The sequence below is a fragment of the Haematobia irritans genome, chromosome 4 (assembly GCF_050003625.1).
Source record: "Haematobia irritans isolate KBUSLIRL chromosome 4, ASM5000362v1, whole genome shotgun sequence".
In the NCBI taxonomy this organism is placed as follows: domain Eukaryota; kingdom Metazoa; phylum Arthropoda; class Insecta; order Diptera; family Muscidae; genus Haematobia; species Haematobia irritans.
The window spans coordinates 76,127,199-76,139,995 of NC_134400.1; the positions used below are offsets into that span (position 1 = coordinate 76,127,199).

Below are 12,797 nucleotides of genomic sequence, written 5' to 3' on the forward strand. Positions count from 1 at the left end.
AAAAAAATCATAAAATTGAATAATTTCTTCTACAATGTTTGTATTACAGAAAAAGGTGCTAAGAACTAAAAAATCTCGTGGAAGTGAGAAAGATGTCGGGGAATATACAATTGGGCAGAAACAAAATTTTGAGCATTCAGGTCGAAAACATATGTTGTTAGCACCTATATTACCTGTTTATTTTCATAATTCATTATGATTGTAAATATATAAATAAATAAATAAAATTTTGAGCACAATATTGTTTGGGAGAATTTTTTTTAAGCATATAATATTTTTGGGTGCAAAATGCTTCCAAACATATTATATGGTCACATAATAACATATTGTTTTTTGGAAGACAACATTATTGAATTTGGATGCAAAAATACAAAATGTTTGGAACTTAGACTACCCAAACATATATTGTTTAGACCAATATGCTCTCAAACATATTATATATTGGTAGAGATCAAACATATAAATGTTTGGGCAATAGCCAAAAATGTATATGCTTGAAGCAAAATATGTTTGGGAGTATATGTTACAGAATCGATTGAGCGTGTAGTAACTGGGAGTGAAGCTGGCTGTCCAAGAACTACTACCAATTTCCCTGAGCACGGTCGAATGGAAATTTAGGACAGCGGTTCGTTACAGGAGATGCACCAACCTTCGTCACCAAAAATAGGCAAGAAGTTTTGGACGTCACTTTCTCTCTGGAACTGAATGATAAGACATTTGTGTGGTAAGTTTTAAGGGAACATATCTTCTCCGATCATCGCTACATCAGTTTCAAATTGGATGTTCGTACTTCAAAGACCATATTTCCGCCAAATGTGAGGAAAGTTGCTTGGAATAGGTATAGGGATACGTTCAATATGATGATACCAGAAATACCAGAGACAAATATAAGTACTGTGCATCGAACAAACCGTGGAGGGAATTTAAAATGCCTTCAACATCTCAGTGAATGCTGCCTGCCCTAGAGGAAAGCGAATGGAAAAATCGACTGCCATGGTGGTAACAAAGAAAGTCCATAAGAGCTCCGGAGGATTCGTATAACTAGGAAATTTGTATTCTTAAAGACAGATTTTTGCAGACATAATTATGAATTATTTAATCCACTTAATGTTTTGTGTAAAAACTTTAATTCGGTCTATTCATTGATTTCTTTAACTGATTTGATTCCTGCCATCAAGGAAATTATTCTTAATTTTAACTACAGAGTTTCTGATCCAAGGGTTGTTGTCCTCTAAATTTCCAGCTGTATTATAAAAAATTTTGATCCTGCTCATCCAATTGATATTACTATGATCCTGTTTTCCGAACCCTTACCGTCTATGATGGCACTTTTTAAACTGGTTCAATGGGGTCCCTTCTGACCATCTGTTTATATTATTTGAACCTTATTGAGTACCGCTGAGCGCTTATTGATTCAACGGGGTCCCTACTGACCCATCTCGAATAACTAGCTTGGGAGCCCCTTCTGACTCGCAGTGGTCCTTACTGACTTATAGGTCCCTTCTGATACACTTGGAATATAGAATTATATTTAATTTAATTAAAATGATATATATTTTGAAATGTCCCGGCTTATATGGGTACACATCAGATTGCCTGAAATTCTTATGGCAGTAAGTTGTTGCAAAGAAATTTGAAAACAAATTACATATAGATTCATTATCATCCGCTTCAACAGTACCATAGTGAAGGATTCTCGGGTAAAATGACTTTGGATTAAACTTCAATTCATTTTTAATTTTCGATAAATAATTGTTATATGATTCTTTATTCCAAAAACTGTATTCTGAACGAGAGATTGAGTAGTTTGCGTAGACAGTAGCACTTTTTATAAAGTTTATTCTTCCTATTCTTCAAGTTACGCAATTTATTGTCGTTCCAAAATGGACCAGTGTGAGTAGTCACTCGAGTTAATGGAACAGTTTGGGCAATGCATGAATTCAAAGTTTCGTAAAATGTATTTATTGATTCGTCAAGATTGCTCCCTGGTAAAATATCATTCCAATTCACATTTAATAGTAATGAGTTCAGTTTTTCGTAGTCAGTTCTATTAGAAGAGAATATTTGATCTGTTTTCGACACTAGTTTTTTTCGCATAGATCTTGAAAAATACATATTTATATTGATACAAATAGTAGGATGATAAACGTCTTCTGGATTGTAACATTTTTAAGAAAAATGTTAATAATTTAGTTAAATAATAAGAATAATATGCTAGTCTGTAAGGAAATTATTTCATAGACTCAATAAAGAAATGAATATGGGTGCCTGGGTAGAGGAATATACCAGGGAAAAGCGAAGCGGATGAGTTAGCAAGGCTAGGAACTAGCTTACATATTCCAGAGAAACTAGAATCTGTTGGTATGCCTGTGGCTACCTGCAAGTTTGTACTGCGTGAGAAGGATATTGTGATAGCGAATGCCCGATGGAAGAATTGCAAGGTTTGCAACGACGCTATGCAAATATGGTCCCATCTAAACTTAAACCGCACGCATATGTTAGTATTTTCAAGACGTCAGATATCACTCCTGATATCTGCCATAACGGATCGTTGTCTGATAGGCGAGTTTGCAAAAGCTTTTGGCGCGAAGTATAATGACTACTGAACTGTCATGATGAGGTGAAAAAGGAATCAATTAAACACCTCTTGTGTGAGTGTCCTGCATTTTGTGTAAGGCGTAAGCTAATTTTAGAAGCATACAGCTTTAAATTACTGGCGGAGCAACAATCTGGTTGGTTCAGCAGTTACTTGCAGTTAATGTGGTATCACAATGGACTGAATACTTTAGGTGAGCCTGCCACTTTAACCTAACCTAAGCTCAGGCTGCTTGTGCTATTTGATAGACTAACGGCCATTTTCATGTAGCTCCGTTAGGCTTTAACTGCCAGTTAACAGAAAGTAAATTGAAAATATCTTCTCTCCGTTTAACTTTAACTGAAAATTTTTCGTCAGTCAATTTCCTAACTGGCCTATGGAATATAAAGACAAGGTGACAGCTTCGTCCATAATATGGTTTAAAAGTTGGTTAGTTAACGGAACACTAACGGAGCTTTATGAAAAAAGTTAAAAAAGGTGATCGAAATTTTTTGAATTTTTAATTAAAAATTTATTTATTTAATAAAACTAAAAACACATACGGCCGTTTTCATGTAGCTCCGTTAGGCTTTAACTGCCAGTTAACAGAAATTAAATTGCAAATATCTTCTTTCCCGTTAACTTTAACTGAACAATTTTCAACTGTTAAGTTCCTAACTGCAATATGGAATATATAGGAAAGATGGCAGATATGCTCATAGAGCGGTTTAAAAGTTCGTTAGCTAACGTAACACTAACGGAGCTTCTTGAAAATGGGGGATAGTCAGTTAGGAAAGCAGTTGAAAATAGTTATGTTTTTAATTTAAAAAAATTATTTAGTTTTGCAATCAACATCAATTAAATATTTAACTGAATCAATTAGATTTTTAATCAAGTATTTTGTATGCCCATTAAAACTATGATTAATACTATCGAATTGTTGTATAATCCCGGAAAGATATAAATCGAGCATGTATAATTGTACAAAAACGAACTAAATTTATTTCTGCTTCTTTCATTGAGCAATGCAGACACTGTCGTAGCCAGAAGGAGAAATTGGGTATCTTCAGCCTACATGGAACATGACAGGGAGCCACCGTGGTGCAATGTTTAGCATGCCTTCATTGAGCAATGCAGACACTGTCGTAGCTAGATGGAGATATTGGGTATCTTCAGCCTACATGGAACATGACAGGGAGCCACCGTGGTGCAATGTTTAGCATGCCCGCCTTGCATACACAGGGTCGTGGGTTCAAACCCAGTTTCGACCAAACACCAAAAAGATTTTCAGCGGTGGATTACCCACCACAGTAATGCTGGTGACATTTCTTAGTGTTGCAAAGCTTCCCTAAGTGGTTTCACATGTGGAACGCCGTTCGGACTCGGCTATAAAAAGGAAAACCCTGTTCATTGAGTTTAACATAGAATTGGGCAGCACTCAGTGATAAGAGAGAATTTCACCCCTGTGGTATCACAATGGAATAGTCTACATGAGCCTGAAATCGGGCTGCCACTATACCTAACCTAACATGAGAGATAGATGCCACTATGTGTCGTTAGGACCTTAGTTTAGGAGTCACATAAAACGAAGATAAAACTCATTATGGAATGGAATGCAAATGCATATATTAGTATTTGGGGAAGTAGTGACATTAATGCATGAAGAGAGTCACTAATAGTTTATTTTGCGTACTGACCTGGTAGTTGGCAACAAGGGAGATGCACCAATCTTTGTCACCAAAAATAGGCAAGAGGTTTTGAACGTCACTGTGGTCTCTCCGGAACTAAATGATAAGATATCTGAGTGGCAAATTTTGAGGGAACATAGCTTCTCAGATCATCGCTATATCACTGTTAAATACGACGGTCGTACTTCAAAGACCACATTTCCTCCAAATTTGATGAAAGCTGATCGAAATATGTATAGGGATACGTTCAATATGATGATAGCGGAAATAACTGAGACAAATATAAGCACTGTGCAGGATATCGAACAAACCGTGGAGCGAATTTCAAAGGCCTTCAACATCTCACTAAAAGCTGCATGCCCTAGAGGAAAGCCAAGGGGGAAAATCGACCGCCATGGTGGTCTACGGAGTTAAGTAACAATTCATGGAATGGTTACTGTAGCAGTATTGAAAATACGTCCGAAGCTTCCAGACTACGGAAGGTATTAGCATCCACTAACTCCGCTCCAGGTTTCATTAAAACATCGGCGGGCAGTGAGGAGACGCTGGATGTACTATTGGACATACATTTTCCTGTAATCAGACGGTTGAACCACGTTCTGGCGGTGCCACCGAGGCTCAAGGTTCATTTTCTATCGAGGAAATTGTATCGGAATCGGCTTTAAAGTGTTTTGGACCTTTCGGATCCCCCGGACCTGATGGAATTACTCCGCTGGAGTTACAAGCAGTGACCGACAGAATTATCACGTGGTTGTAGTGGCTGTATCAACTTAGCATATATTCCAGGAAAGTAGAGGGAAACCAAAGTCGTTTTCATACCAATTTATCCACATTCCTTTTTAAGACTCTGGAGGGGCTGATAGATATTTATCTTAGAACTAGCATCGATTCAATATTGCTTTAGAAACGAAAGCAATCTTACTCGAACTTGTCAGATCTATTGAAAACTCTTTAATATTTCTATTGAGCCAACTTGGTGCAATGGTTAGTATGCCCGCCTTGCATACACAAGGTCGTGGGTTCGATTTCTGCTTCGACCGAACACCAAAAAGTTTTTCAGCGGTGGATTATCCCACCTCAGTAATGCTGGTGACATTTCTGAGGGTTTCAAAGCTTCTCTAAGTGGTTTCACTGCAATGTGGAACGCCGTTCGGACTCGGTTATAAAAAGGAGGTCCCTTGTCATTGAGTTTAACATGGAATCGGGCAGCACTCAGTTCACCAATGTGGTGAATAGTCTAAGTGAGCCTAATATACCGGGCTGCCACCTAACCTAACCTATCTCTATTGAAAGCTCTATAGATAACGAATGGGCATTCAATAACGTCCATTCGAGCTCGATATTAAATGGATTGACAACTCTGAATGTTGATCAAGGAATACATAGGTTGTGAGACGAACTTTTAACGAAGCGGCGTATTTATGTCACACTAGGACAAGCAAACATACAAAGGCATGTGAACAGAGGCTCTCCCCAAGGAGGATTTCTATCACCTCTTTTTTGGAATGTATCTACAAATAACTTTCTGGTTTGCCTAGAAAAATAAATGATAAAAGCGGCGCCGTATGCAGATGATGTGGCTGTAGCAGGCAGGGGAAAATTCCCATCCACAATTAGAGATATTATAGAGTCCTTCAGATGACTAAGAAATGGGCGAACAAGAATGGTCTTGGGGTAAATCCTGCAAAGGCAGAACTAGTCATGTACTGCGAAGAACGAAAAATTCCCACAGTTAAGCCCATCTCCTAAAGGGTTACTGAAATTCCCTGAGAGAGGAAAATACCTTGGCGTTATTTTGGACAGGACGCTGAACTTTAAGTTTATTATTGAAAACAATTTCTTTTGTTCTGTCTTCGTAGACATGGATAGAATTCTAGTAACCTTTCTAGTTATGAATACAGGCTGAATATAATCAAACTCCCAACGTTAAAGGGTCGCCGAACAATGCTATATATTAGTTTCTTGTCCAATGTTATTCACGGACGGACGGATTGCGTCTATATTTTGAATCGGATCCTTGTGAATGTTCCTCTGAGGCCGTCAAGGAACTACCAGCTGCTGAAAATCCCTTTTACTCGGTCAAATTATGAGAATAATGTCCCAATACATCGTCTGTTCTTCCAATTCAAAGGGACTTCTACTTACTGGACCTATCTGAAAATCATACTACACTTAAGCGTAAAATAATTCTATTTTTAAATGCATAATGTTATTTGTAAATATGTATTTATATAATTAGTCTGTAAGGATTATTTAAAATATAGACTAAAAAAGCCACTATAGCTTTTTTTCTCTTGCAAAACGGCAATAGGAAAAACGTAGGAACTAAAACCGAAAATTGTGTATTGGTTATACACGGCAGTGGTTAAACCTATAATGCTATATGGTCTTGTGGCCGGCACTTTTGCAGCCGACAAGTTTAGATAAAGTTCTGCGTAAGACAGGGAAAGATTCCCTTAATATCATGCTGCATCTATTGCCTTTAGAAACTTTGGCTAAACAGTCAGCTGCAAGAACGGCTGTGCGGTTGCGCGAACTATCGCTTTGGTCGGAAAAAAAGGTACGGTTACAGTTCGGTCCTCAAAATAATGCCAGATGTGCCAGACATAGTGGATTACACTCTGGCGAAATCGCTTTTCGACAAAAAGTTTGAAACTCTAATTCCCAACAGTGAGGGTGCACACAGTCTCCGGGGAATAAACGTTATATAGATTTCTACACCGATGGCTCCAAATTGTATGGACAAGTGTAGTTCGGAATATATTCTAAAGACCTGGAAGTTCGAATAGCGAAAAGATTACCTAATCACTGTAGTGTTTTTCAAGCTGAAGTGTTAGCAATAAAAGAGGTGGCGAATTGGCTGAGAAGTAATGTTCCAACAAATGTTGGCATTAATAACATATATATTTACTCAGACAGTCAACTCTTCGGGGGAGCATGTAACCTCTAGAGGACGTGTCCCCAGGTGGCGGATAGGGGAATGCTTCCCAGATATGGGTGGTAAAAGGGAAATCAAATAACTCTCGCGGACCAACATGCAGCATCTCTTTCGTTCTCATCGTTTCTTTTATCATTTCCCAATAAACACAGGATGAGCGTTTTTCAAATACAACACCTTTTCAGTGTGAGGGTAAATATTATTTGCAACATTAATTCAAGTTGACTTGAAACAGGTAATGTTCAATATATTTTAAAATGGTTTGTAAATTACTTCCAAACCGCCAAAATGTTGACGAAAACTTTGAAAATGTGTTGAAGATAATTGGAGAAAACTTTGACAATGCACTGAAAAAACAGTGAACCCTTTTCCATTGCAAAATGAACTAAATTGTAGTAATATTGACCATGATTTAGCCCTTAAGGTTTTTTCAACTGGTCTAGTTTACGATTCTCTTAAATTTTAGTTAATCTATAACATTGTAGTTTAGTTCATTTTTACAACACCATAAGATTTACCAAGTTAAAAAGTCAGTATTATTTTGGTTTACTTGCTTATTTTTTGGGATACCCGACGACTAAATGTCGACGACTAAACTATTTTTAAATCTATCATTCCACAGTACAGTAATACAATATTTTTGCGAATGAAAATTATGACCACGTGGAACAAGAAAGTAGTTTATGTTAACTCGCTTTTTGACTTTTCCTTAGTTTTTTATTCATCGTAAGTATTGTACAACGACTCCTAGTTGTACATCGAAGATACAGGCGAAAGAATAAAAGAAAGCGATGTGCTCGCCTCGATGGTTTAGTGGAAACTCCCTTTATTAATAAATTTACAATGACTTATATACTAGAAAGAAAAATACTTCTTATTCTAATTATAGCTAAGTGTTTTCTGTTATCTGTTCATGTGGAAAATCCTTCACATGGATTTTATTGCTATATGCTTGCGTAGCATACTCATATGTATGTTATCAGCTCTAATGGTTCTATTATATTTAGGTAGACCGCTGATAACACTTCTGCCTACAGACAATACACATGCGCATTTGTTCACATATATAACAGCCAACAATGTTTGGGTACAGCAAACTATGCTGGTGGCAATTATTGACAATATGGGAATCTATGAAATATAAAAGGCAACTGTACAGAACTGTACAAGTATATTTTTTACATAAAAATTGAAGGAATAATGAAAATTGTTAAAAATTAACATGTAATAAAATATAATTTTTTAGCTCTTTAAATTAGCTTATAACTTACCATATTAAATGGTGTAAGGAATTCAACTTTTCTTAGATAAACGTACCTCATAAAGTTTGTACCTGAAACAATTAGAGAAATAATGAATTAAGTAATATATTAACTCATACAATTGTGTTGCTATCGATGTGAAGGACATAATACAATAAATATTCTTGTTAAAAGAAAGCCAAAGTTTTAATATAAAACTTACCAATTCTCTATTACATTGTACGCTGAGGTTAAAAAGTTATCGAAATTCATTTGTGGTTACTCTGAAATTAAATATTTATTTTTTATATTAAATAAAAAACATTAAATTTGTTTCCAAAAAATCTAATTAAAGAAATAATATGCATAAAAAAACTAAATATTCTGGTTAAAAGAATGTTAAAGAACGCTTACCACTTCATAAAAATGTTTCCAAATTGTTATTCTGAAATTAAAAATTTGGTTTTTACATTAAAAATATTAAATTGGTTTCCAAAAATATTTGATTAAAGTAATACTAAAAACATGTAATTTTGATAATAAAAAGGTCATAAAAACGTAAATATTCTAGTGAAAAGAAAGCCAATTTTTAAAAGAAAACTTACCACTTCTCAATTATACGCTGAGGAGAAATATAAAAATTTGCCCGAATCCATCTGGGGTTGTTCTTAAATTAAATATTTTTTTACAAAAAAGAAAAACATGAAACTGGTTAAAAAAATAATAATTAGCAAATAATAATATACATAAAGAATATTATTTTTTAAAAGAAAACCACATTGAAACAAGAACACTTACCTATTTATGATTAAACTATACGCTGAGGTGTAACAAACAATTTTCCAAATTCATCTGGAGTTACTCTGAAATTGAATATTTATTTTTAACATTGAATAATAAAAATTAAATTCGATAAAACAATTTCAATATACTTTCCATTTCAGCATTGTTTCCTAAATATTGAACATTCTTAATAACTTTCTTCTAAGCTACCAATCATCACTTCGCCATTGTACACCTCATCGCTAAAATATTAATAACTTTCATTTAAAAGTTTAATAAACAAACACCAATATATGTCTCAAAAAAACCAAAATATTCCATACCTTTATATTCCCTTGTCACATACTTGCTAAAAAGGTGCAACAGCCCACGCCAACGCCAACTATACAACTGAAGCATGCCAAACAAAACCAAGCAAAACCAAAACATTTCTACAACAACAAAAACAGATGTGCCTTCATTGAAAACAACACCTCATCCAGACAAATAATCTATTCGCGAATAATAAACACAAACACACAAACCACTGAAAGAACAAAAATAAAAACAACCCCACGCTCAGATATACACAACATCCCCATCACTCGCTACCATTTCTCATTATTGCATTGCATGCTCTCACTCTCAAAAAAATTTCAAGTAACATCATCTTTACATTAAACACATTCCACTTTGACGAGAAAGATCTCTGTACTATGCATTAGTTCATCGCATCTGTCAACAATTTACTCTAAAAACAATACTCTTAAATGCATATCAGTATAAGAACGATGAAACGTTTAACTTAAAATTAGCAAAAACTTCATGAAATTATATCTACCCATTTTTGACGAAAATGTCTATAAATTTAATTACATGTGAACTAAAAATATTTCATTGAGAAATGTTGTACCAACTATTATTAACTATAGGAATTGCCAGTAAGAAATTGCTATCCAATTTTAAGTTCAATTTTCGTAAAAAAATATTTTCTCATACAAAAACTCTTTATAGTAAATTACACTTATTATTTAGAAAGTATTTTACATTTCATAAGTAGTTTTATAGTACGACGAAAGAATTTTTAACTACCAGTTAAGAAAAATTTTAAGGAAATTTCCATCGTTTTTTGTAGGCTATGAACTAAACGATTGCTACTTAAAATTTGTAAAATTTCCTTTCGAGTAGTTAATTTTCGTTAAAGATACGAAAAATGAACTAAAATTCTGGAAAATTCTTGTAATAAATTCTTGTAAAAATCTTCTTAAATTTACGAGACACTTTTTTTCTGTGTGCAATACCTTGAAATGCAACGAAAAAACCACATGGTTTTCAATACTACGTTGCGCAACGAAGTTCGAGAAAGAAATAAAAAATGTGGAAATTTTTTGATAATCAACTGAAATTACGCAAAATATTTTATAATAATTGGTAAGTAAAAATAAAACACGAAATTAAAACTTTAAGGAAGTCACTAAACTCAAATCTCTTTGCAGACAAATAAAATCTTTGGTGCTTTGGATGTTGCATTCTTGGAAACACTAAGAGGCTGATTGATGAAAAATGATAGTGGCTTATCGAAAAAAGAAAGTTTCCATAAATCAAAGTGCAACCAATTAAACTTGGTATTTATGCTTTCCCATATCAACAACTACTGGATGATAATTCGCATCACATCGATATATTAATTTACATCGCATCATCGGTTTAATTTGCTATTTTGTGAATTCATATTGCTGACAATTTATTCTAACTCTCCGGCCAGCACGTTCTTTGCAAATTGCCCGAATTTTAATGAGTTTTATAACAATTTTGTGATACCAACGTTCTTGAGGAAATCAAATTTTGTGGTTTTCAATACATTTTGTGTCACGAAGTACGTGGTCAGTTGGAAGAAATACAAAAATATGAAATATTTTTGACAATACAGTGAAATTAATCCAAAAAGTTAATCATAATTGGTAAGTCAAAATAAAAGGTGAAATGAAATCACTAAACTCGATTGTTTTTCAGACTAAAAAATCATTGGATGCTGATGGAAGATGTTGGCCGATGAAAAAATGATGAAGGAACCAACAAAGAAAAGTTTCCGGAAAACTTTCAAAGTCCAACCAATTAAAACAAAGTGCCACAATTCAAGAACTTCTGGATGAAAATGTGCATTACAACAATTTACATCCCGTCATCAGTTTGTTATTTTGTGAATTTATTTTTTAATACGTTTAATAAGATAATTATGTTGTGATTGGTATTATATTATTATTTTTATATATTATTAATGTTATTTTTAATATTATTATATTTTTTTATCGAAAAAATTAATAAATTATACAAAATCCCTAGAAATTTAGTGGTGCCTTTCAGTTAGAACTGAGATTGAATTTCATACAAATACTTTCATAGAAATATCTCAAGATAATATCTCTAGTATACAATTTTGCGACTCATAAAGGCAACTTCATAGAAATATCTCAAGTATAAGATTTATAAGATCATAAATATTTTATATACAAATTATTAATTTACATACTCTCATTTTATTTCATCGTAAGTACGAGTATTGATAAACAATTAAATATTCATGCAACTATCTCAAGATATGATCAATGTATATGCAACTATCTCAAGATACGAACATGTATATTAGTTACTGTTTGCGATTTGTAAGAGTATAAGCTTTATATAGATATGTAATATACTATCATTCACTTACTCTTTCTTTACTTCTTCGTAGGTATTGGTGAATAATTCAATATTTGGTGCTAGATCCTGTGTTGTGCGTATATTATGGGCACGGCTTTTTATTCTTTGAAATCCAAAAAATGTTGCTACCATTACGAAAAAACTAAGCATCAATAGCGTAGACACGGGAGGTATGAAGTATCTTTGGGACTCTCGAATAGCTAAAAAACGATAAACAATAATGCAAAACAAAATAATTATTTCTACTTACATTCAGTGTAACCTTGTATGAAATAAGAAGGCATTCCAGGGAGTCCTTTCTGATATGTGAATATTATTAGAATAGCTGAACCAATGAAAGACAGACAACAGTAGGATGACATATAGAAAAACGTAGCAATTCGCGACTTGATTTTTTTTAGTGGAATATGTACCCTGCAACAAAATGTTTGTATATTTACTAGTTAGATATTTCTAGATTTTAGTTTATTTAAATTAGTTTTCGTTAATTTAAATTTGAAATTGTAACGATCAAATTACGTCATCACTCGTTGGAATCATTTATTGACTTTTCTATGTTTTTCTTCATATGGGAATGGTTGTTTTTCATTCATTCATTATAAACAACCCTGTGTTTGGTTGATCTCATCTTATTGACTATTGTCATTATTGTTGTAACTAGCAATGCAAAAAAAAACATTGCCTCTGTAACTTGTACTCCCAAGCCTATTCTGCTTCAATAATATATATTTGACAGATTTTCATATGTTTCGGGGTAAAAATTATATGTTTGGGACTAAAATTTTTAGCACATTATTTAAGGATACAGAGTAAATTGTAAAGTAGCTCTTGGGTCACCAAATAAAGAGGAGCAAAGTTTTTTGTTTTTTTTTTTATTTTTTTGTATAGAA

The 12,797-nt window shown here is 33.7% G+C and overlaps 1 protein-coding gene across 6 annotated transcripts in view; it reads right to left on the reverse strand.

The window, feature by feature from the left end:
• The window catches only part of mthl14 (methuselah-like 14), a 260,291-nt gene that overhangs the window by 25,352 nt on the left and 222,142 nt on the right, over positions 1-12,797 (reverse strand). For 5 of the 6 annotated variants that reach the window (XM_075304321.1, XM_075304317.1, XM_075304320.1 and 2 more), the window contains 2 exons: positions 12,158-12,321; positions 11,918-12,107 (listed from right to left, as the gene is read on the reverse strand). In XM_075304321.1, the coding sequence (XP_075160436.1) occupies positions 11,918-12,107; positions 12,158-12,321 (354 nt within the window). The remainder of the gene's footprint in view (positions 1-11,917; positions 12,108-12,157; positions 12,322-12,797) is intronic. The other variant, XM_075304318.1, reaches the window with a different exon arrangement.